Source organism: Mustela lutreola, chromosome 6 (assembly GCF_030435805.1).
Source record: "Mustela lutreola isolate mMusLut2 chromosome 6, mMusLut2.pri, whole genome shotgun sequence".
In the NCBI taxonomy this organism is placed as follows: Eukaryota; Metazoa; Chordata; class Mammalia; order Carnivora; family Mustelidae; genus Mustela; species Mustela lutreola.
The window spans coordinates 89,947,398-89,974,259 of record NC_081295.1 but is presented as its reverse complement, the minus strand read 5'-3'; the positions used below and the strand labels follow the sequence as shown (position 1 = coordinate 89,974,259).

The following is a 26,862-nucleotide window of genomic DNA, read 5'->3' as shown; positions in this document are numbered from 1 at the left end:
TCCAGGTCTAATTGAACCAGAGAGAAGGTTTTGGGGAGTTCACGCTGATGGCCTTTGCTCCTGATCAGAGCACATCAATCCTCTTACTCTCTTAACCAGGGCTCTTCCTCCTACAGCCCACACTCCTCAGGGCATCGGGAGAGCCATTACCAGGTGGCATATGGCTGTAAACTTGCGGCCGAGCTCATGGGACAGGCCCCTACTTATCTTGCCTTGGTTTCTAGGTCTTCATTTTCTGCTCCCCAAGGCTGGATGGTTCTACCTAGGTTAATATTTTCATCTCCTCTGGGCAAAAAGATGGTCTAAAAGAAGTTACTAGTGCTCGAGGGAACTGCCGTTAGCATTTTCTCATGCTATAATAGAAGCAACCAGAGTAGAAGTGATTAAGCCTCAAATACTGTTGTATTGCTCTATATGTTCGGTATCTTTGTCCCCAGACTCTTAAGTTAAAAGGTATCACATCTCTCTCTCTCTTTTTTAAAAGTAGGCACCACACGCAGCACGGGGCTGGAACTCACGATCCTGAGATCAAGAGCTGCATGCTCCACTGACTGAGCCAGTTGGGCGCCCCAAGCTCATCTCTCACCAATTAAGATTTGCTCTTTTACATCATCTGAACAACACTGGGTCTCCTCATACAAAGCAACACAAATCACAACAGGCTATCCCTGCAGTGTTCTGATGCTGTCGATGCCATGGGGCCATTTCAATGGTTCCCTAGAGTGATAAATGGAAAAAATTGCACTCTTTCCATTTCTTTTCCCTTATCTGTCCTGATGGCCTTCATGACATCAAAAAAATATACATTTTATTTATTTGAGAGAAGATAGAGAGACAGAGTACAAACAGGTGCAGAGGCAGAGGGACAAGCAGACTCTCTGCTGATCAGGGCTTGATTCCAGAACCCTGAGATCATGACCTGAGCCAAGGTCAGATGCTTAACCAACTGAGCAACCCAGGCACCCCCACTTATGACATTCTGAGGGCTGGGTAAGAAAATCCCCAATGAAGCAGACAGGGTGCCCTTCTTGGAAGATCCATCTCTGCCAAAACAGCTCTACAGCTGCCAGACTATTAGCCTCATTCAGGCTGATCACATTCACTGTGTGCTGACGGCTCTGGAGGCCTAGGGTCAGCCAACCCAGCCCCCTAGGATGGGCTCTTACCTGAGTCCCTGGTCAGTCTCCCCATAGTCATCAAGGTAAGGAGGAGAGTAAAAACAGCCTTTGGTTTTGCCAGCTAAGAATAGCACCTGACATTCCCGCACTCTGTAGAGAGACCATTTACACATTATATATTATTAACCGATGCTTGGATTTAGTTCCTAATGGACTGAAATCTCATAAAACTAAACACCAGTGTTAGAAGAAACATTCAAGCAAAGATACTTCAAGTATCAACACATCTGCCCAAGTTTTAAAATAACTAAAATGATTGTACTGTAACCAATAATTACTGCATTGTAAATCAGTATAGGGAGGGTGAGGAACATTTTGGACTACGAACCAATGGCTCATGTAATACTAGCATTTAAAAATATTATGAAGTGTGAGAGAGATAGTTAGCTTTTTTTTTTTTTAAGATTGTTTAAATCTTTTTTAAAAAATTTATTCATTTGAGAGAGAGAGACAGCACAAGCAGGGGGAGGGGAAGAGGGAGAGAGAGAGAAGCAGACTCCCCACTGAGCAGAGCCTGATGTGGGGCTTGATTCCAGAATCGGAGATCATGACCTGACCAAGGGCAGAGGCTGAACCATCTGAGCTATCCAGAAGCTCTGACAGTTAACTTCTAAACATAAAATAGTTACTGATATTTTAACCACTATTATGAAGAAATTGTTCATTTAAAAAATGTACAAAAACACTGACTGATTTGAAACACAAAGTTACACCATACATGACTGAAACGATTTTGAAATATGCTAGATAAGAGAAACTGCTTTTTGATTTCTCCTAAGGGCTATTTAAAAATGTGTCTCCCAATCCCTTTGAGAGGTTTGCCTGACCTTTTTGGGGTATTAATAATTTGGCTCAATTCAATATTTACTGAGAACCTGTCACAAAGGAAAACTGTCAGGCTCCAGGGCACAAAGCTACTTAAGATACAGACCTAATTAATGCCTCAGGTGAACTCAAACTCTTGTCACTTCTCTCCTTCAAACCCTGAACTGAGTTTTCTCACTCAGAGGTGTCACCAGGACATAGCAAGTCCCAGGACTCCCCGCTTTGCGCACACTATTCCAGTGACACCAGCCTCACTGCTGTTTCCTGAACACAGCAGGCACATTCCCCAGCAATTTTCACAATTGCTGTACCCTCCCTAGAGTGTTCTCTCCACTTCTTTCAGTGTTTATTCAAAAGTCACCTTCGTGATTCCCTAAATAAAATCCAACTCCCCACCTGCCATTTCATATTCCTCTCCCTGCTTTAGTTTTTCTCTTTTGAGTGTATCACTTTCTAAAATTCTTATCAGCCTTATTTTTCATCTCCCACACTAGAAAATGAGCTCCACAAAGGTAGAGATTTTGGTCTGTTTTGCTGACTATTGCGTTCTCAAAGTCCAGTAAACAGTAGTCACAGTATTTTTGGTTTGTTGTCTAATATAATCACAGTTGACCCTAGAACACGGCAGTTAGAGATGCTGCCACTGCCGCCATGCGGCTGAGTATCTGCATTTAACTTCTGACTCTCCCAAAACTTAACTATCAATAGCTCACTGTTGACTAAAAGGTTTACCGATAACACAGACAATTTATGAACACACGTCTCGCATGTTTTATGTATTATGTACTGTATTCTTTTAATAAAGCAAGAGAAAAATGTTATTAAGAAACTCAGAAGGAAGAGAAAATACACTTGCAGCACTATACTGTATTTACTGAAAAAAGTCTATGTATGAGCAGACTTGAATATAGTTCCAGACCATGTTATTCAAGGGTCAACGGTATACACATCGGCCAGTGGTATCTTATGGATCCCAAACCATAAGGATACAACTAAAGAAGTAATTTTGACTGATCTGGGCAGGAAATCAAGGTAAAGTTTCACACTAGAATGAGGCACACAGAAAGTCGAACTGAATTGCCATGGAAGTGGGAAGGATGACAATGGAAGAAGCGGCAAAGAGATAGCATGAGCCAAACAGATGTGAGGAGACAAGGCTCCCATGTTCCTTGAATGAGTAAAACAAGGAGAACAGCGCTCTCAAAATTCTCTGCAACACAGTAGTTTCTTGTGCTATCCCTCAACATGCACATACCATGGCAGATGCAAAGTGAACAAACAGCTCCTGTCAGGGTCTTACCTGAGGAAGATGCCCACCCCAGAACCACAGGAGTAGGTGTGAGCTGTGCAGGCTCCCACGTCTTCCCCTTCCAGTTCAGTCTGACAGCAGTAGCTCTGGGAGCACAACAGAGTTCCACACACAAGGCACAGAGTGGGGGCTCTGCTCTTATCACCACCTGATTTGGGGCACCTCCATGGGACAAAAAAAAGCTCAAGTCATTGCTCTAAAAAAGAGTGGCTAAAGAGCTGATGGTGGTAAAGGCACCCTGGACCAAATTCTGCAACATCAAGCAGAGCTGAAGATGCCTATATCCTACGGCCCAGACAAATTTACTTCTGGAATTAGGAACATCTCACACAAGCACCATGTACTGGAAACATTCATTCAACAACTGGAAAAGAGGTAAATTAAAATCAGTAAGAGAAAAAACCAGTAAATTCTGTTGTGAAGAAATACTACACAAGATGAAAATTGATGAGTTAATAGTTATATATGCTGAAAGTAAAAAAACCTCTGACAAACAGTGCTGAGTGCAAGAAACTATAGGATATGTACAACAGAGTGACATTTTTAAAGCTTAGAAAGGCAAAATATGCTGCTTGGGAATATAAACATTAGTTGCTAACATATAAATGTAGCAGAAGCTTGATACTCTGTGTAGAACAGGGGGTCTCTGCAGGGGGAGGAGGAGGACGAACACGAGAAGTGTAGAGAAGAGGTACACAAGGCAGCGTCAATTGCCTCGGTATTGTTCCGGTTTTTACACTACCCATTATTCTTATGCAGTTTCTGCATCAAACGTTTACAAATACTACTAAGGGCTGTTATTACTTTAAAGTGCAAACAGTTATTTAGATAACGTGTAATGAATCCAATCTGTCACCTATCAGCGTTTCTCATACCTTATTCTGAAGCGTTCTGGAATGGTGCTGTTACAAGATGGGCAATGAAAAACACTACCAAAGTTCTAATTCCCCGACCCAAACAAAATAGAACAACAACAAAATCCCCTCAAATCTGTATAGAACAATGAGGGCTTCCAGTGTTAAGAAATGCTCAACATTTAAATATCAGAACTTACGAGAAATTAGATGCTTGATTAATGAGGCTGCTGTAATCCTCTGGAAGGTCTATTAATTTGTTGGATTCTCTTGGATAGCTAAAACAAAACAAAACCAATACACAAAAAGCCACATATAAAACCAGTCAGAAGTCATAGTACAACAATGACAAGTAACTCTTAGTTGAAACAAATAAAGGAAGACTCAATCTGAGTGACTGGGTATTATCACAGTGGTAAGAGAAGCCACAATAAAAGATTCAAAAGACACTCTTTTTTAAAAAAAGATGCAGTATCTTTATTATTAGTATTTTAAAAATTTTTATGAAAGCTCTATGCCCAACATGGGGGTTGAACTCACAACCCCAGGATCAAGAGTCCCATGTTCTCCCACTGAGCCAGTCAGGGACTCCTAAAAAGGCACTCTTAAATAACACAGGACCCTACTGTTTACATTTTTACTTGAAGAGCCCAGAATACATAATCAAGACAGTAGATAGTACTTAGTACCTGCCCCATTTAAGTGAAAATCTGGTAGCTCTGGGAAGAAGGGGAGATTCCTCCCTGGGCTTCTATGGAAAAACAGCACAGTAATGGAGAGTCCAACCACAAAACTCAGGGTAAGACAGAGAAGATATACTTATTAAGGGTGAAATGAGGGGGGAGAAGAGAAGGCAGTAGAAGAACAAATAGATTTTCTTTAAATTTGAGACACCAGGCCATGATGATTCTGTGACAAGTTAATTCATATAATATGTAGTTCCAAATTTAACTATATGTGTGGATCTCTTCTCAGTGTTCACATATGCCCAACACAGGCTGTGTAATATGGCCTGCCCCTTCTTTCCCTGAGGCAAGACACATAGCCAAGGGGGAGTGACTGAGATAGCAGATCGTTTTAAGGAAAAAAAAAAGAGAGAGAGAGAGGGAGTGAGAGAGAGAGAATCCTAAACAGGCTCCATGCCTAGTATGTGAACCTAACATGGGGGCTTGCTCTTACAACCCTGAGATCATGACCTGAGCCGAAATCAAGAGTGGGACACTTAATTGACTGAGCCACCCAGGTGCCCCTCAGATAGCAGATCTTATACCAGAGTCACATGGGCGGAACTTGGGGAGACACATATACATACCAATGTTAGAGAAATCAGATTTGGTAGGTAAGGCCTGGGTATTTTTTTTTTTCCCCAAGATTTCTTTAAAGTAATCTCTATACCCAATGAGGGAACCAAACTCACAACCCCAAGAATAAGAGTCACTGAGCCAGTGAGGCACCCTTAGGCCTGAGTATTTTTAAAAAGCTGATGGAGATGTTAAGTAGAGAACTACTGTTCCACATGAGTTTTCTGACTGCAGAGTTGAACCATATGACACTGGTGATACTTAACCATTTTTGACTTAAATTAACTGGAATTTCATGTGGCTCAACTTAATAAAATTAGGGTGCTATCATTTCTAGATTTGGGACAGGATGTGTATGAAATCAAAGAAATAAAAGTGCCTGGGTGGCTCAGTGGGTTAAGTCTCTGCCTTTGGCTCAAGTCATGATCTCAGGGTCTTGGGATCGAGCCCCACATAGGGCTCTCTGCTCAGCGGGGAGTCTGCTCCCCCCCCCCTGCCTGTTGCTCTACTTGTGATCTCTCTCTCTGTCAAATAAATAAATAAAATCTTTAAAAAAAAATCAAAGAAACAGAACAGATCATTTCCTCTAGCCTTCTGAGTTTTATGAGAGATGTATTTGGTAGAACCAAGGAGCGATTAACAGATGAAATACATCTGTTATCACCACGATAGCATACTTTCCTACGGAATCAGAATAGAGCTAACATCAAAAAGAATGGGGGGGGGAAAAAAAGGCCATGATTTGATAATTACTGAAACTGAGTGATAGGAATGTAGAACCTTATCATACAACCTTTCACACTTTTGGACAGTTTAAAATTTTCCACAATAAATGGAAAAAAAAAAACAGCTAAGAAAAAATCTGAAAAAGGACCTATATTTTTAAAAGAGCAAACACTTCAAAATATAATAATTTTGTTATTTTTTTCCTCTGCCAAGAATAATGCACTATACTTAGATTCATAATTCTTATTCTTTAGAAACTCTCATTGTTAGACTAAGAAAAAAGTATGAAGGCAAGATGTTCTTCCTCTCAGAATCACTGAATGCCTGGGAGGTCAATTTTATTTTATTTATTTTATTATTCTTTTTAAAGATTTTATTTATTTATTTGACAGAGAGAGATCACAAGTAGGCAGAGAGGCAGGCAGAGAGAGAGAGAGAGAGGAGGAAGCAGGCTCCCTGCTGAGCAGAGAGCCCGATGCGGGACTCGATCCCAGGACCCCGAGATCATGACCTGAGCCGAAGGCAGCGGCCTAACCCACTGAGCCACCCAGGTGCCCCTGGGAGGTCAATTTTAAAGGAAAGGCATACTTACATCCTGCTTCTTCCTTACTTCCTGCCCAACCAAATTTTTGATAATCTTTAACTTACCTTATGGCATCTCTTTCACCTTCTAGATATCTTTTCACTTCAATGTTATGGCACCAACTTCAATGTGAATGGGAAAAAAAAAAACCAAAATTTAACTTTTGAAAGGTGAAAATAGGATTTTTTCCTATTTCTCTATCTAGTAAGAAAAAAACCAAATCTTCTTGGCTTAATATATTCACCACATCAAAAGGAGGAAGACATATTTTGCTGTAATTTTTAAATTCAGAAGAATATGACCTGTGATTTCCTAAAAGCATACACTATTATCCCACTAACTTGGGCATTCTGGAAAATGCAGTATGAATTAATGACAAGCTCTTATTATTTGGAGCTAAAACAGTCATTATAAAAAATTTTTTTTTTAAATTGTGGCAAAATATACATAACATGAAGCTTACTATTTTAACCATTTTAAAGCATATAGTCCTGTGGCATTAAGTACATTCACACAGTTGGGCAACCATCCCTCCCATCCATCTCCACAACTTTTTCAACATTCCGAAATGAAATTCTGTACTCGTTAAACACTAACTCCTTCCTCCTTCCCTCTGGCCTCTGACAATCACTGTTTTCTGTCTCTATGAATCTGACTACCGAAGATACCTAAGGTAAATAGAAACATATAATATTCATTCTTTTGTGACTGGCTTCTACTCAGCATGTTTTCAAGCTTCATCCCTATTGTAGCAGGGGCCAGAATTTCCTTCCTTTTTGAGGCCAAAAGAGTATGTCATATAGTATATGTATATACTACATATTGTTTATCTACTCATTTGTTAGACAGTTAGGTTGCTGTACCTTTTGGCTATTATGACTAATGCTGCTATGAACACAGTTGTACAACTAGCTATCTGAGTCCCTGATTTCCAATCTTTTGCAATATATACCAGGAAGGTGAACTACTGCATCATATGATAATTCTATGTTTAACTTTTTGAGGAAATGCCATACTATTTTCCAGAGCAACTGCCCTATTTTCTATTCCTATGAGCAATGCACAAGAACTTCAATTTCTTTCATTTCTAAAAAGCATGTGTTATTATTGTCTGTCTTTTGATTACAACCATCCTAATAAGTGTGAAGTAGAACCTCACTGTGGCCCTTATTTGTGTTTTCTTAACGTCTAGGGATGTGAGCATGTTTTCATGTGCTTACTGGCCTCTATCTTCTTTGGAGAAGTCCTTTGCTCCTTTTTAAATGGGAGGTTGCTTTTTTGGTTGAGATGTAAGTATTCTGGCCATATACTCATACATTCTGAATACTGATCCCTTACCAGATACATGATTTGCAACCCCCCATTCGGTGGGTTAAACAGCCAAATTCTAATCTTAACTCACTAACTTGACATGACTGACAATTTTCTAGACTTCAATTTTCTCAAATATAAAGTGAGGGCATTGGACTAGATAACACTCAAGGTTTTTCAGTTCCAAAAATTTATGTAACAGAATCCTTAACAAGTAAATTAATATGAGGAAATAAACATTCCTACCACTATCCTCCTTCTGAGCAAATATGCTTATGCTATTCTAGCTTGGCAAAAACCTTTCCACAAAGGTAGATTCTTAACTAAGAAGGCCTAATCCTTACAGGATGAATTATACAGATTGAATTCTTCCAGGCTCCCTACCTGAGAATTCTGTAATATGTGAAAAAAACCTAAGTTTGTTTCCACAGAACTATTCAATATAAGGGAAGAAAAGCATATAATCCTTACCTTTCAATCAGTAATTTTGTTATCTCATTATTTTCTTGAAAAAGGCAAATGAGGTTGTTTGGCAGGGAAAGGTAGTTACACAAATGCTCAAAATGGCTTGTTCCAGAAACTGCAAACGGGGCAGAGAAGAGTGGTGCATATAACAACTGAGAGTGCATCCTGTAGGACAGTAAGCACTAGCAGAACTTAAAAGCATGATGAAAGAGTTTGGATTTACTAGATATATAACTCATAGGAAGTTCACAAGGGGCATATGGAAGGGGTCCTTAGAAAATGGGAGAACTGAGAACAAAACCATGCAGCTCCCACACCAAACTGGTCACGATTTCTTGGTGTCTCAATTTAACCATTTGAAAAATTATGTACCAGACCAGTTTACTTCATTGGGGTTATGTGTGAACAAACAGATGATAATAAAAAGTATGAATGCTCTAGAAAAGTATAAAGCAGCACAGAAATAGAAAATCATTTTATCATGGGAGATGGATTTAAGCACTACCCTTAATCATCACTGCAAATGATTAGGAAGTCTACACTGTTAGCTGAACGAAGGTGCCAGTCAACATACTTTAAGAGGACAATCTCACTGGTGGGCACCCCTTGCCCTGCACCAGACACTATGACATACAGAGACTAAGTAAACTTTAAGTCTGTCTTGATGCTATAATTTTATGAGATGAATCAAAATAAAACATAGAAAATAACTGTAAAACAGCAAATGAATTTCTAAATTAAAATCATATGTGCAATTACAGGTATTCTGAACATTAATGCCACACATTTCAAGACATTTCAAGTTAACAAACACCTGACATTATGAGTTTTCCCTTTTTATTACCTGAAGAACCCAGTTGATGAATAACATATAATTGAACACTCTAACTCTGAAGAAAAACTAGTATGTTTTTGTACATAAAAACAATACATTTATGAGAGCTAAATAAAATCAGTCATATATACATGTATATGTATTTTTATTCTATAATTGTGTACCTCAAAACAGTTCAATTAGCTACGTTCTAAGTTTTCTTTCCTTCTTTTTTTTTTTTTTTTGAGAGAGAGAGAGTGGGCACCCAAGTTGGGGGGAGAGGACAGACAGAGAGGGGAGAATCTTAAGCAGGCTCCATAACCAGCATGAAGCCCACACAGGGTTTGATCTCATGACACTGAGATAATGACCTGAGTCAAAATGAAAAGTTGGATGCTTGACCGACTGAGCCAACCAGGTGCCCCCTAAGCTTTCATTTTTTGCAAGTAACTTTAATTATATACTGCTAGAGTAAAAGACTACATACATTTCCTACATTTTGAAAGAAATAAGAAATTACCTTGAATTTCAGGTGGGGAAGGAACTCCATTTAAGTAGTGAAAAAACAAAGCAGAACACTTCAGGAAAGGCATGATTCCATTCCTGACATTCCTCCACAGATGCCAGCCAGATGGTGTTTCTTTCAAGGCACTAAAAAGAGAAAAATGGTAATTGGGAAATCTATGAGGAAAGGTCATTCTAGTTATAGCACATCATGAAAACGGGGAACACTGCTATTTGGAATCAGTGGCAGAGGCTTAAAAGGAGTGGGGCAGCCCCATTATGGGATGTCAGGTATAAATGGTGCTATAGCCATTATTACGCTGTTATTAAATACAGAATGCTGGTTTTTTTTTTTTTTTTTAAAGATTTTATGTATTTATTTGACAGAGAGAAATCACAAGTAGATGGAGAGGCAGGCAGAGAGAGAGAGGGAAGCAGGCTCCCTGCTGAGCAGAGAGCCCGATGCGGGACTCGATCCCAGGATCCTGAGATCATGACCTGAGCCGAAGGCAGCGGCCTAACCCACTGAGCCACCCAGGCGCCCCCAGAATGCTGTTATTAAAATATAAAAAAGTATAACTATGTAAAGTTTGAAAAAAAACAAAACACTATTCTAGAAACTTTTACCAGCACCATTACTCTAGCTATTTTTATTTTCACACTCATCTATGTCTTATGTAGTTATAGCTGAAACATATGAAATATAAAAATCTTTTTCAGAACATCATAAAACATAATTTTTATCAGAACTGTAATATTCCAGAATACATCAATCATAATATTCAGAAAATTATTCCCCTATAAGCAAACACTGCGACTGCTTTAAATTCTTTGTCACAGTGTATATCTTTATGGCGATAGGTTTTTCTATATGTTGAATTATTTTATTAGAGTGCATTCTCAGAAATGGGAAAAAGAATAAAATTTAAAGAATAAAATTATGGTTCTTGACACACACTGTTAGAAAGCTAAGTGAAACTGCCGTAACAAATCCAAATGACTCCAACAATATGTGGAATTCTAGTAATTCCTCTGCACTCCAGCCAGTCCTGGATATTACCTTAAAAATATATTATGCTGACTTAACTTGCATTTAAAAACTCCTAGTGAGACAACATATATTTTATTTTATTTTTTTAAGATTTTATTTATTTATTTGACAGACAGAGATCACAAGTAGGAAGAGAGGCAGGTGGAGAGAGGGGGAAGCAGACTCCCTACTGAGCAGAGAGCCCGATGCGGGGCTCCATCTCAGGACTCTGAGACCATGACCTGAGCCGAAGGCAGAAGCTTAACCCACTGAGCCACCCAGGCGCCCCAACAACATATATTTTAGAATAATACTTTTCAAAGTAAGTTCCATATTTTCACTAGTCCGTGCCAGATCCTGTGAGCAAAGGTTCTATGGCCAAATACACGTGGGAAGCTCTATATATTACTTGTTTCTCAGAGATTTCCAATCATGTTAGCATATTAAAATTTCATCCCTCATTTTCTTTTTTACACATGTCAACAGGCAGCAATGTCCCTTTCCAACAGAGGAATTCCTTTCTCATGCTATCAGCCACTAATATTTGGGGAACTGTGATGATGTCAAGATTATGACCTCACCTTCCTGTATGCTGCTGAAGTGTTTTATACAAAGCAAGAACTGCTAATTCTTCTTCCCCAGCAGGATTTTCTTGATCCATGCCATCCTCTTCTGAAAGATATGAAAATATCAGTAACCTATATTTGCTTATGGATTAATGACATCATTTAAGTCCTCAAATAGATTCCTATATTTGCACATGTCTGAAAATACTCACACGGAATACAAAGAAATTTAGCTCCCAGGTATGATCACTGTGTCAATCTCCATCATAACAAGGAGCCAGCAGGCTTTGAGGAAATTAGCCAAATACACATTCTATGGTACTCGACTATTACTGAACTTAAGAAATAATAAATAAGTAGAAAACACTCACACTGCTAGGGGATTTTACTAGGAGAAAAGAATTGGTTTCAAAATGATCCATGTGAGGATGAACAGAAAAAAGAAGGCTAATTATAATTTATGCTAATTTATGCATTTTCCTTGTCTGGGCACCTCTTCCTTTTTTTTTTAAAGATTTTATTTATTTGTCAGAAAGAGCAAGTGAGTGTGTGTTTGCATGTGCGAGCTCACAAGTAAGGGGAGTGGCAGGAAGAGGGAGAAGCAGGCTCCCCCATTGAGCAAGGAGCCCAATGTGGGACTCGATCCCAGGAACCTGAGCTGAAGGCAGATGTTTAACTGACTGAGCCACCCAGGTGTCCCACCCTCTTTTTTTTTTTTAAACAGGGAAAACTCAAGTACACCCTTGAAGAAACTGAAAAAAAATGAGTTACCTGTACATGAGGTAAGTAAGATCTGTATGATGTGTGCCATAGTAACCAGATGGAAAATGTGAAGGTCTCCAGTGCCAAGGCTGATTCCAGAGAAATCCTGACACTGCAAAGCAGGGAAAGCGAGCACCAAGCCCACCTAGATACCAAATGCCAAGGGTCAGACAGGTGACCTTTCCTTCCACAGTTGAAAACATTTCCATTTTCTTAACATGATCTTCTTCTGAGCTCAGCCCCTCCCCTTCAGAAATCTTTGTTGTTAAAGGGCACATGCTAGAAATTCCACTGGGATTGGCTAAATGAAACCACTTACAGCCTAATGCGGTCTGCATAAGTACCATCATTTCATACGTCCAGGGACTCCCTCATACATACCTTATTAGTAGTAAGAAAGATAACACTTGATACCTTTCTAGGGAGTGAGCAGTGGAAAAAAAAACCCAGGGTTTTGGACACACAAAAATCTAGATATGAATCCCAGCTCCTCTTACAGGCTTTTTATTCAAGTTAGCAACTTTGAGCCTCAGCTTTCCTGCTGGTAAACTAGACCTAATATATATATGCTTTAATACCTCAGCAGTAAGGATGTAAGGGCTAACTGAGAACAGACGAAAGCAGTCAGGTACACAGTAAATGCTAGTTCTGACACAATCATACGAGATAGGAACTAACTAACTCAAAGGTTCAGAATCTGATGCCCAAAGAGGTTAAGGGGACAGCACATAGGGTTGCTGTGTGTGGTGGCGCACTCAGTGTCCTGTGTAAGGCACCCAGCTGATGCGGTGCTAAAGGTTAGCCACCCACTGCCTGGCCCGTGCTGCGTCCTGGCACTAGAAAACACCTGCTCAGAAGACAAACCTTTCCTTAAATCACTGAAAAGAGCTGTCTGTTGCTAAGCAACATGACCATAGGGTTTATCTGTCCCAAAGCACTGTATGGGTAAAAAACATAAAGAGGTTAAATTACTGACCTCAGTCACAAAGCAAAATAAGAGGTCAAGCCTCTTAACTATATTCCTTAACATTTTCTTTTTTGAGCCTTCTGGGAAAAGAATTATACTCAAAAGTATTAATAATAATAGATGACAACTCCTCCTGTTTGCCTTTACACTATTCACCAAGTCTAAGATAGAGTACAATAAAGAGAATTCCAAACACAAATCACAAGATACTCACCAACAAATGGAACATGTCAATATCTAATATGCATGGAAGGTCTCCATGGTTGTCATCTGGCACCAATGCTAAATAGTTAAAGAAAAATATATTAGCACATCTCATATGCCAACATAAAAATGTATACACCCTAGAGTTTAAATGTGTTCTTCTGTAAGATAAGTATGAATTTATAAGCTAGAACCTGCACATAAACAGTATTACCAAACTATTTTTACTAACGGAGAGAAGTTGCACCACTAAGAAAAAATCACGGAAGATGAGAAATTACCATATACGGATTAAGTGTTCATACTCACATGCAAAAAGTTTACAGAAGTGTCCTTGCACCACTGAAAGTGATGCCACTGTCCAATGTGCTGCAGCAAATCTTGTTAGTGACCTAAGACAGTCATCCTGAAATAAAGAGATTGATGCAATGAGCAAAGAAGCCAGCATATAAGGTACACTTCATCCTTGAGCAACGTTGGGGGTTGGAGGAGCTGAGCCCCCCTTCACCACAGCTGAAAATCTGCATATAACTTTCACTCCCCCAAAACTTAATAGCCTACTGCTGACTAGAAGCCTTACTGATGACATAAACAGTTAACACCTTTTTGTATGTTACATGTATTACATACTATATTCTTATAATAGAAGAAGCAAGAAAAAAGAAAATAGGCCATTATGACTTAAGAGAAAATACATTTATGGCACTGTACACACACACACACACACACACACACCATGTATAAATGAACCTGTTCAGTTCAAACCTATGTTGTAGTTCTCTCCTTTCAGGAATTCTAGTTCAGAGCACAGCTAGTCAAAGCAAAGCTGGATGCATAGGAGATCTCTTTTGGATATTTCTAGGTAATAAGGAACTGACTCTGTCACATCTGTAATGACAGGACTCTAACGTGAAAGGAATGGAATGAAGAATATCTAATTGTATGTAGAAAACACTAAAGCTATCTCCTTGCAACCATGCTGCTAGTTCTCTAAGGAAACGGACACATGCATCAAGACAAACCGTGAATAACCAAGACTCCCAAGGTGATGCAGTATTTCTTTATTCTAAAAAGATATTCGAAAATGTGGGAAATCCTCCGAATTAGTGGGGAAACTATGGGCAAGAAGATGGATGTAACAAATCAGCATGTCTGCAGCTCATCAAAATTATTATAGTGACTACGTAGCAACATTGAGAAAAAAACAATTTTTTAAAAAAGATTTTGTTTATTTATTTGACAGAGAGACAGAGAGAAAGGGAATACAAGGAGGGGGAGTGGGAGAGGGAGAAGCAGGCTTTCTGCTGAGCAGGGAGCCCAATGCAGGGCTCGATTCCAGGACCCTGGGATCATGACCTGAGCTGAAGGCAGACACTCAACGACTGAGCCACCCAGGTGCCCCAACAATGAGAAAAATCTTGATGTAAAGTGAAGAATATAGCAAGAACAAAACTACATGTTAAGTATCAACTGTAATCAAGTTTCAACATGCTAATGAAAAAGGTGGTGAACTGATGAGTTTTTCCCTTTCTGCTTAATTCTGTTTTCTGAATTCCTGTAACACTGTTTGGTTCACCAGATATTGAGGACTACTAATATATGTCAGTCTAGGTTTTGAAACTCTTAAATGAACACTTACTCCACTTCTCCTGCACTCAAGAATCTCATGGTCCTGGCTGGGGGTGGATGGATGGGGGATTGGGGTGAGCAGAGGTAGGGGAGGAAATGGGGAGAAAATGACTGCAGGAGGCAGTATCACAGAAGAGGGATATCCCCCTCATTGGGCACGGCTCAGAGGTTTCCCAGAGAAGGCAGAGCTTGAATAGCCATCAAAAAGAGGAGTCTATTTGGGGCACTCTAACAGAGAGGAAGGCCTGGGAATTAGCATTTGGGGACTGGCAGTAATTCTGTCAGCTTGGACCATGGATATGGGGATTGGCAGGAAGTGACAATGGAGAAACAGGTTAAGAAGTTTCAGAGTGGTGCGCCTGGGTGGCTCAGTGAGTTAAAGCCTCTGCCTCGGCTTGGGTCATGATTCCAGGATCCTGGGATTGAGCCCTGCATCGGGCTCTCTGCTCAGCAGGGAGCCTGCTTCCCCCCTCTCTCTGCCTGCCTCTCTGCCTACTTGTGATCTCTGTCTGTCAAATAAATAAATAAAATCTTAAAAAAAAAAAGAAGTTTCAGAGAGGGGCACCAGGGTGGCTCAGTTGGTTAAGCAACTGCTTTCAGCTCAGGTCAAAATCCTAGGGTCCTGGGTTTGAGTCCCACATCAGGCTGTCTGCTTTGTGGGAAGCCTATTTCTCTCTCCCATTTCCCCTGCTTGTGTTCCCTCTCTCGCTGTGTCTCTGTCAAATAAATAAATAAAATCTTAAAAAAAAAAAAAAAAGAAGAAGCTTAAGAGATAGGGGTGTCTGACTGGCTCAATCAGTAGAGCATGCAACTCTTGATCTTGGAGTTTGAGTTTGAGCCCCACATTGGGTGCAGAGATTACTTAAATAAATAACTAAATATACTTTAAAAAAAAGGTTAAGAGATATAGTCACTTGTTTGGAGGAACCCTCTGATATTGTATTAGGAAAAAGATTCAGGGTAGAGACTGATATAATAATCTAGGCCAGAAATGGACCTTGAGAGCTTGTTTGGAGGTTCTAGCAGGGGAGCGCAGCTACTCGTATACCCTTGACCGAAGAACGGTCCTCTCCTCTATCGGGGAAGGTCGTCCTCTTCGACCGAGCGCGCAGCTTCGGGAGGGACGCACATGGAGTGGTGAGGGAGGAAGGGGACACCCGCCGAGCCAGCCAGATCAGCCGAATCAACCCTGGCGATCAATGGGGTGACAGATGTCGCAGCCAGATCGCCCTCACATCCTCTAGGCCAGAAATGGTATGAACCAAACGAGCGGGAGTACGAATGAAAGGGACAGGACAAATACAAAGAAGAGGAATTCAACAAACTCTGCTGATCAACTAGATGGCTACTTAGATTGCCTTTTTTTTTTTTTTTAAAGATTTTATTTATTTATTTGACAGAGAGAAATCACAAGTAGATGGAGAGGCAGGCAGAGAGAGAGAGGAAAGCAAGCTCTCTGCTGAGCAGAGAGCCCGATGCGGGACTCGATCCCAGGACTCTGAGATCATGACCTGAGCCGAAGGCAGCGGCTTAACCTACTGAGCCACCCAGGCGCCCCTAGATTGCCTTTTTAATAATCAACCTATTACCAACTCTTATTTACTGTAAGAAAAATGTCACAGTCAACTCTGATATATCATATCATTATATCATCGTATATCTGATAGTTAAGAACTACCTTTCTGCTGATTTACTATAAAGATATAATTCAGGATGGTTTTAATACTAGGTCTACTTCCAGATTTTCCAAGTGCAAAGCAGTTTAGATACTTCTATTATTAAAATGTTCCAAAGAGGATTTGAATGGACAACCCCAAGCTAAGTACTTCTGATATGCAAACTATATTCTTTAAATGATAAGAAAGGGTCCTGAGACTCTAGTGTTTGCAATGAAAACAAAAGTCAGCAAATTCACTAGTTGTTGAGTGATCATGCTGAACTGTATTTTCTATGCTGTTTGTTTCTTCGTTAGGCTCTTATATCTGTGTTGTCAATCTTGGCACCTAAGAAATTAAAAAAAAAACCCTAATGCCTGGGGCCCATCTCCAGAGACTCTAATTGACTCATGTAGAGCCCAGGCATTTTTTAAACTCCCCAAGTGATTCTACATGAATAAAATTACATGATTTTGTTCTTAAGTGCACTTTTATGATTTTAAACTTGGATAGCAGGGTGGTCTATCACACTGACACTAACTACACAATAAAAATTAGCAAGCTTTGTATATTCCTTCTTCATTCTTAGTATTAAATGTATTATTTTCACATCAATCTGTACTACATAATGCTCATAAAAGGTAATCAAATGTGGTAGAGAGTATGTTCTGTTTTATATTTCTAATTACTGCATTAAAAATTCAAGAACAAGAACTCTTTTTAGTTTTTTTCCCACTTTTCATGTGTTTAACCAAGATCTCTGGATGTGAAGAGCTCAAATCTATTTAAAAGAAAGTCATGAAAAATTAAACAACAAGCATGACTTCTTCATTACTGTTAAAGAAAATGGGTTTTACTATGAAAGGAGTGATAAACCTATGCTTAAATAACCAGTTCAGGTTTTTAAAATTAAAAAAAGCAGAACTTCTGAATTTCTATTCCCACCATTCTGTGAACTGAGCAAACTGACAACTTACCAGTCTGCAAGGCAAAGGACCAAATAATGGTTTATCTTCATCACTTAAAATTCTTTCTGCAGATTAAAAATGGTTAAGATGATAAATAAACTGGATATTATGTATATTTGAAAGCACGATATTGTTACATTTTGAAATCTTTTAAGTAATTTCACAAGAATTAACTCTGAATGAAAAGTAAAACTGGAAATACATCCTCTCAACCAACAAGAATAAGTTGTTTCTGTGCTTAATTTACAAGCTGTCAGTCTAATATTTTGTCCGTATATACTTCCTGCTTCAAAGTCTTTATATCCTCAGACTATTGCCACTTTAAACAACTCATTTAAATAGAGGCTTCTACACATAACTCATGTTAGCACATGCTTGTGACTTAATGTTGAGACAATTGTAAATCTCTTACCTATGCTTTGGATGGTGTATGCACAACTACCCCAACACATTATGGGTACACGGGGATCCTCCTCATTGGGATGAACCTTTAGTCCCACCTTGTAAGTAGCAGTTCCAAATGTTGTTAGCATTTCTTTTATGCTCTCAGAATAAGGGTTCCTGAAGTGAACATGTATAGAATTAGCTCAAAACAATGTGCTCGTGATAATCAATGGTTTAGTTTCTTTTTTTTTTTAATTTTTTTAAATTTATTTGTCAGAGAGAGAGTGAGCGAGAGGGAGCACAGGCAGACAGAGTGGAAGGCAGAGTCAGAGGGAGAAGGAGGCTCCCCACGGAGCAAGGAGCCCGATGCGGGACTCGATCCCAGGACGCTGGGATCATGACCTGAGCCGAAGGCAACCGCTCAACCAACTGAGCCACCCAGGCATCAATGGTTTAGTTTCTTAACAGCCATTTGCTATGCTGGAATTGAAACACTTAAACTACTTAAAAACAGAGTGTGCAAAGTGGGAATTAGAGACTTGCAAACTGTCTCTGCCTGAAAGGAGTTATACTTTATTTCGGTGGGCAGGGGTGAAGCCCAGGGCTGAAAATAAGTTATCCAGTGGAAGCCTATATACTGAATCATAACAAAGGTTAAAGTTAACCCTTGAACTCTTTCTCCATCTACAGAACATTGGCAGTGTATATCCACTGCCACAAATTTTAGTTTCTTCAGGGAAGAATCCTCAGAGGGAAGCTGTTTTACACACTGGCATTTGGGGATCCAAGTAAAGGACCGGTGGGGGCCTGATCATTTCACTGTGAAGTTAACAGGTCAGCAAGCTCCAGCCTGCCCACCAGGAATCCAATGAGCTTTTGAATAGCCACCTGAGGAACAGTAAACATTTAAGGAAAGAATCAAACATCAAAGAGATAAATTCAAACGAACAGGCAGAAACAAAAAATACAGGGATAACAGAAACAGTACAGAACCCAGCAAACTTGTGAGAAATTTAGAGGATCAGTCCAAGAGCGCCAACACTGAGGTAACAGTAAGACTATCTCCAAGAACCGAAAAACCAAAAGGAGAGGACTGTCGAAGAAACAGACAACTCTCATAGCTAAAGGATGGGAATCTCCAAAGAGCCTACTAAAAATGTAGCAAAATGGATGAGGAAAAGATTCACATACCAAGGAACAACACAGAGAAATTTTTAGAACACTGGGAATTGGGTGCCTGGGTGGCTCAGTTGTTACGCGTCTGCCTTTGGCTTAGGTCATGATCCCAGGGTCCTAGATTGAGTCCTGTGTTGGGCTCCCTGCTCAGCCGGAAGCCTGCTTCTCCCTCTCCCACTCCTCGTGCTTGTGTTCCCTCTCTCCCTATCTCTCTCTCTGTCAAATAAATAAAATCTTAACAACAACAACAAAGCACCACTGAGAATTAAAGGGAAGATCCCACAGCTTCCAGAAGTAATAACTACAAAGGAAAAGGAGTCAGAATGGCGTTAATTTCTCAACAGACGCTAGAATTTGGTAAAACAATACTTTCAAAGTCTAGATGAAAAATTACTTCTAACCTATCTACAGTTCTATACCCAAGCCATCAACCAAGTAAATAAATAAATGTATTTTCAAACATGAAAATTTAACACCCAGGCACCCTTTCTTAGGAATCAGAAGTAAATCGAGAAAGAGCATGATATGAGAGTCAGGGAAGTATGAAGGGCATGGCGAGGGGAAGTCTCAGGATGACAGCTGGGCCTTGTCCTGATAAGTACAGGAGGACGCAGGCTGTGGGGTGATGGTCCAGGACAGAAAATCATCTGATCCATCTGAGCATTTTCGAAAAGCTACAGCTAGACACCATGGGTGTCTGTGGGGGAAAGTAATATACACATAGAAAACCAAGCACATGAAAGATATGAGGTGATTATTAGCCACCAGAAAGGCAAAATTATATAAGTAAATAAAATTGTAACACATAACTTCTATCAGCAGAGACAATTACAACGTAAAAACTGCCAACTGATTTATCTAAAACCTGAAGTAACTTTACCTACGCACTGGTGAGGGGCAGTGGATACAACAGACGTGAGGGGTGAATTAACTGCCAGTTAGTCAACAGAGAGGTAATGGTTTAAAAATGATAAATCAAGAGATAGTCGACTAAGCATTTTAACTAGATATATGGAAGTAAATGGCAGAAGAAATAAACAATATCATAGGACTGGTGATGGGGACGGAAGTAGGGGATGTGGAAGGCAAAGGACTGAGCCTTTTCTTGAGTTAACGTAGTACATGCCAGGCGTGGCAGCCAGGTGGCTTTACCTACAGCATGTCACTTTACCCTCACAACACTGACAAGGGGAATATTAGTACTCTCACTTTACAGATGAGGAAATTGAAGTACAGAGAGGTTATGCATTTGGAAAAAAAAGTCACATAGCTAGTAGGTAGGTAGTGCTGCTGGAGACTGAATCAAGCAGTCGCAGTTTGGCTCTATAATCTATACTACACTTCACAATTAATTTGCTTAAAACAGGGCTGAAAATATTCTGGTTTGATCCTGGGTTACTCAGACACTGGTGGGGCCCTCAACAGAAATATGAAAGTCAGAAGGAAAGCACAGGACTTCGTGGGGAAGCTGAACAGTTCAGATTTAGATGTACTGATTAGCTGTTGCTGGGGAGAGCCAGACAAAGGGTAGAGCAGGGAGTCAGCAATGCAAACTAAAGGAGGCTGGGAGGAGTAAAGCACGTCATATGGTTCTTTGGTTTTTATCATGTAATCTTTAAACCTCAGATTTCAAGATCAATGTCTCATAATATTTTGCTCCCTAGTTTGATAAATCATATTCTAACCATTAAATTTTTCATTTTAACTGGAACAAGTGTGAATGAAATCAAATAATATACTCACTTAGGATGAAAATCAGGCCTAAACCCTTCAGGGAGCTGCAGTTCATCCATATTTTCTGAATTCTTTGAAGAAGCGGTATCTAAAGAAATAAGCATTTTATATTATTAATCATCGGTTCTATAGTAGTTCTGTAAATTTCAGTCATAAATTTAATTCTAAATATAAGTAGGTCAAAGAAATTAAAAAATGACAGGGGAGAGTCCCATTAACAAAAACTGTCCTAAGGTACATTCAAAGCATGAGAAATAGTAGCTGACTGACCAAGGCACCTTTCACAGTCAACTACGCTTTCCTAATAGTAGAGCCACTAGGACACAGCTAGGGAAGGTAAGGAGAGTATGCTATTTTGTTTTAATAAAGTCCAATGATAGAAATTCTGCTCAGACTGCTTTTTTTTTTTTTTTCAGACTGCTTTCTTGAAAGGTCATTAAATGCCGTACATATTTATGAAACTTGGGAAGTCTCTGGTAATACCAACAATAAAGTGAGTCAGCTCACCACCAACTAAAGCTGGCTCTCCAACACTCAGTTACATTCCCCCACCCCCAGAAGCTCTTCAATAAAATGGGGGAATAAGTGAGAAGTATTTATTATAAACATCACATGGGCTTGTATGTTTTTCAAGGAATAAGGAATAATGTAGTAAAGTCAAAATTAGTTCATTAAGACAAAGAAAATCAGAATAAATCAAATTTTAAAATGAGAGGTTTCACTTTTAAAATATTCTTAAATAATTTCTTGTGGAGCTACATTTTCCAACAATCTCAGACTTTAGGGGAAAAATGAACTTATCAGAACTTACTAGGAATACTTTCTTCTTTCCTAAGAACCTGTAATGCTTTTATTTGCTGAGAGATTGTTCTAATCCACTGAGTCAGTTTTGGTTGGTCTGAAATATTTAACCTGCTAGAGAAGATTATAGAAACTGTTTAGTATTCTGTTGCTGCTTAGTTTAAGATACAAAAAGATTCTTCAAATGCTTATGAGCATAATGATTTAAACACATTTCAAATACTTTAAAAAAAAAAGGTAGGGGAAAATTTGGTGCCTTAAAAAAAATAATAGGTATTTGCCAATGGAAATGAGAAGATACTATTTGTTACTATAATGCTAACAACATTATTTGTCAAAAATTTCACTTTTTTCGCAGTACTGGAATTTGCTAATAATTCTTAGACAATCATAGCACCACTACTAGTATTTATTATGTGACAAATACTAAAAGCATTTTACAGTATTAGACTTATTAAAATACTCTTATGTGATAGATTATGTTATTTTCCCCATTTTACAGATGAGGAAACTGAGGTTTAGAGCTATGTAACTTGACTAAGACCACATAAAGTACAGATCTGGCATTCAAACCCAGTTATACAGACTCCAAAAAAAGCCTGTGTTCTTCAGGACTATGATGTAATTGGCCTTCATGAGAAAACGAAACAAAACAGAAGTGATGTGTGAAACACAACAAAGGTAATTTTTTTACTTCTTATATGCAGTGAATCCTTAATCTAACAATGACTAATTTATTAGTTCAAATACAGATGTAAGTCACCATGACTTTCTGTTATGATTAAAAAGCATGACCTTATACTCAAATCTACTGGTGTGTTTTTTTTTCTACTCGTATTTTAAGAAGATTTTGTGGTAGCATAAATAAGACACCATAGTTTGAATTCTTAAAACTGAAAAGAACTTTGCTTCGAGTTGAATCCAAACAGCACAGAAATTAATGGATGATTCATATTCACAAAACTTAAATTAGTATTTGTGCATGTAAGGTAGATAGCATAATTGAATACTGAAATATAAAAGCCAGATCTGAAGAGCAGATAGTATCAAATTCATATTTGAAATGAGAATATCCAATACTTCTATTAACTAGAAGCATCCTACAAATTATGAAATAACATAAAAACAACAAAAAATTTCCATTTTAAAAACATCAACAGATTTTAATTTTTTTGGCCCAACTCTTGAAGGTATTATCAGCCAGTAAATTGTAAAAAATTATATTTGTTAGAATATTCAATAAATTCAGTTTGAGCAGCTCCTCCATCCCCTACCAATTTACCAAACATATCTTGCAAAGTATGAGGAAGATACTTAAGGTAGGGTCCTAGAAATAAAGGAAAACAGTTTTCATAAACATATGGGCATTTTACACCTTCTATAATGGATGACCAAGAAACTGAAGTCTGGCCTATTCCTTTCTAAAAACCAAAATTGTATTTCACAAGTCTATCAGAAGAAATGACTACAAAAAATGTATCGGGAAAACAATGTGATTACCTGGAATGATTTCTCCCCTCTCTGGTTTATCATCTCATTATCTTTAATGGAAAACTACAGCTTAAATACAAAGGTTTCATGGGCCCAAACTTACCTGTTAAAAATATTTCGTGGAGGAAGCAGCAGAGGAATTACAGTATTACTCAAGCACTCACAGAGGGGACAAAGGAATTCTCCATTTTCCACATCGTAGCTGGTATGTAAGCGCAATCTCTGTTGCCTTCGCTGTTCTTTAGCTTGAACGGAATCAAAATACCTTTACAATTAGAGAACATGAGGTATCAAAAACAACGGTAATTTTTCTCAATGAGAGCCACAAGCTTCTACGTTTTAACTATTTTGTTTCCACAATACAATAAAATCTTCACAGTTCTTGGTCCCAGTGCTGTTTTGTCACTTTCCCAGGGCCGGTGGCTACTTGCTAGTGGAAGTGCATGATCACTGAATGAGCACAGTGCAACAATAACACTGACTTGTTGGCTTTGCAGAATAGACCAAAGTAGAACAAATTTGAGGTTATCCCATCTTAGGTCGGGGAGCCAGGACAATCTCAGGAAGTAATAAGGTAAGTACTAATACCTTTAGAGTTAAGAGTGAACACCCTGGCAAGACATTACTCACCTAGTTTTTATGCCACCATAAAAATCTTTTTTCTATAAAAAAAAAAATCTTTTTTCTTTGTCCAACTTGTTAGTTACTATAGATCCCCACATTAAAAAATATATCTGATATACTATGAAATTTCTAAGTTACTCCTTTAACATGTACAACAAAGCAGCTCAATTTTAATTGTTATTAGGTAGTGATATGTAGGTTTTTCTTCAGCATCTCTCATTCTTTCTCCCTTTTTCTAGAATGATATGTCCTTTATTTAAAAAGTTAATTTTGAGCGTTCAGATAAGCTTCTCTTGACTAATATTAAGAATATAAATTACCTTTGCCAACAATGGGCATGCATAATGTGCCCACAGCTACCAGTGTGTGTTCCGCAAGACAGATCAGGGTGCATGAATAATGGATCATATTTTTCTGCATTAGAAAACAAAGAAACAAAAAACAAAAAACCAAGCATTTAATCTTCCTATAATAAATGTACAGCTTTAAATTGTGAAATCCTTAATAAGGGCTTGTAAATTTGAAATGAAATGCTAGTTTATTCCTTCGAGATATCAGTCATTTATGCAAGACCCTGGATTATTTAGAAAGCAGGACTCTAATTTTTATCACCCTGAGCAAATGAAACATCCCTAAGTTGTTAACTGAAACTGGAATTCTGTATTATGTACATCTACTCCTTTGAACATTCCATGCTTTCAGGGCACTAAGAGACTCCTATCCCCTGCAAAAGCCCAGAACTCGTTCTTCATGGGGCTGCCTTTAATACTTTGGCGGGGCTGGGTCACCGTATCTGCAACAAGAAGGTATTTTGGCAGTAATGGGACGCCCCCTAGAGGAGATTCTGCCTAAAGACTCTCGTGCAAAGAAGAGTCACAATGAGTACCAGACAGAGCCAAAGTGGGAACAGAATGCCCAGGATAGCAGCCCAGATGGGGAATAGGATAATTTAGACAGTCGTCCAATCTAGTGCTAATTTTTTATACTCAAAGAAGATGAAAACATGAAGACAAACTTAAGATGGCTCCCTGGCTTTTTAGAATTTTTCAAATTCTCTATATTAATTAGTATGATCTTAGAAATTCTATAGCAGTCTATAAAGAATTACTCAAGTTTCAATTTGCTTTACATAGCATAAAGAAAATATTTCCAATATAAGTTGTGAAAGCATTTGGAAAACCTTCTTTTAGCCCAAGTTTTTTCTTCACAAAATAACTATTTAAATAAAACTGTTAACTTTAATCTTTGGCCTGGAATGAAATTTACAAATCGTGGAGTTCAAAGGACCATTTTTTAAGATGAAGCAGACTAATCCTTATCAACTAGGTGCTTGAGAGCCACACTGTGAAGACTTTCCTTATGGAGAAAGAGCTATCGTACCGGTGGCTTTTTAATTCTACCATGTAAAAGGCACTTGTTAAATAAGTGCTTTGGAAATTCTAAGACACAGTTCCCACTCTCAAGAAGTTTACTAGAATTGTCGAGGTATATGCACATATAAACGAGTCTAAGAGTAGAGATATGAAAAATGTCTGTGGTGGAAACAATAATGTGCAGCTTAGATGCCAGTGGAGGAATGAATGACTTACTCCCTCCTTAGCAGTTGGAAGAGGGCACTTTATTCTTTTTTTTTTTTTTTTTAAAGATTTTATTATTTATTTGACACAGAGAGATCACAAGTAGGCAGAGAGGCAGGCAGAGAGAGAGGAGGAAGCAGGCTCCCTGCCGAGCAGAGAGTCCGATGCAGGACTCGATCCCAGGACCCCGAGATCATGACCTGAGCTGAAGGCAGCGGCTTAACCCACTGAGCCACCCAGGCGCCCAAGGGCACTTTACTCTTATTCGTAAGTGGCAACTGCTTTGCTCAAAGTCACACCTCTTTCTAGAGGTGGCCCACAGTCACTGATCACTGCTGGGGTTTAAAGACCCTATTCCCCTTGCTCTGACTCGGAACACCTCCAAAGGGCCATCAGCTAGAGAGCTCCAGTGGGGTGGGATGAAGCCTTTGGGGGATTGCATGAAAGCTCAACTGCTCCCTTTGCCCAAAGCTGCTCCCTTCTTCTCCATTCCACAGATGTTTATTCCAAGGCTATCCCGAATAAATGTCCTGCATGGTAATCTCTATTTTAAGAGTCTGTTTTCTGGGGAACCCTATCAGTGATATTACTACTTTGCATCAGAATCTGGCTCAAGGACTGCTTCTCACATAGGTAACTCACACAACTGTTCCCAAGAGATCACACTTTGGATCTATTCAGGAGACAAAATTATTATTATTTCCATGTGCCAACTAATTATTAGGACTTTCCAAGTGTATTGAAGAATGGGACAGTTAAGTACCAATTATATTAATATTATATCACAAAGAAAAGCTTCCTTTTGAATCCCTGTTATTTACCAGCTATCTAATTCATGACTGATACTTAACTTTCTGGAGTGTTTCCACACCTGTCAACTGGAAAATTTCTGTCTAAGACAGCTGCCTAGACACCACCAACCCTATGGAGTTACTATTAGCTTAATAAAATTTCTATGCCACACTGAGTGGCAATCATTAAGAGGGAGGAGAGGATCTGGCTATGACTTACCTGGATCTTGAATGAATTTACTCCTGTTTTTTGATAATACAGTTGATCTTTGAACAAATGCTGCCAGAACCATTGCCTTGCTCTCCACCTTCACCTCTTGCTCCTCTTGACACAATATACAAGTAACAAACTGTCTCTGTTCAGGGACCTGAGTTTGTGCTGGGCCCAACGCTGTAAGTGCCGTATCTGAAACCATAGGGCTGCGATAAAATAGTAGATGTTTCATTAACGAGCCTAAGAAGTTTCCATTTAATCATAAAACAGTGAACTTTAGGTATGCACATATTGAACACATGGTATGATTTGAACTGGCAGAAGTCATTCATATTTCTCAAACCTTCTCCTATAATCCTCACAGCAATCCAAAATGCAAAACAGAAGCCACTCAGTTAACTGAACCTAGTGCACTCATT

General features: G+C 39.0%; 1 protein-coding gene across 7 annotated transcripts in view; it reads right to left on the bottom strand.

Annotated features, from left to right (window-relative positions):
* Window positions 1-26,862, bottom strand: part of UBR2 (ubiquitin protein ligase E3 component n-recognin 2) — a 126,258-nt gene that overhangs the window by 2,672 nt on the left and 96,724 nt on the right. For 3 of the 7 annotated variants that reach the window (XM_059177988.1, XM_059177987.1, XM_059177993.1), the window contains 17 exons: window positions 26,450-26,649; window positions 24,182-24,275; window positions 23,341-23,502; window positions 21,757-21,860; window positions 20,955-21,033; window positions 18,064-18,212; window positions 17,661-17,716; window positions 13,709-13,805; window positions 13,410-13,477; window positions 12,238-12,373; window positions 11,482-11,572; window positions 9,887-10,017; window positions 8,559-8,667; window positions 6,842-6,898; window positions 4,367-4,444; window positions 3,304-3,474; window positions 1,167-1,268 (listed from right to left, as the gene is read on the bottom strand). In XM_059177988.1, coding sequence (XP_059033971.1) covers window positions 1,167-1,268; window positions 3,304-3,474; window positions 4,367-4,444; window positions 6,842-6,898; window positions 8,559-8,667; window positions 9,887-10,017; window positions 11,482-11,572; window positions 12,238-12,373; window positions 13,410-13,477; window positions 13,709-13,805; window positions 17,661-17,716; window positions 18,064-18,212; window positions 20,955-21,033; window positions 21,757-21,860; window positions 23,341-23,502; window positions 24,182-24,275; window positions 26,450-26,649 — 1,884 coding nt within the window. The other 4 variants (XM_059177991.1, XM_059177990.1, XM_059177992.1 and 1 more) reach the window with 4 other exon arrangements.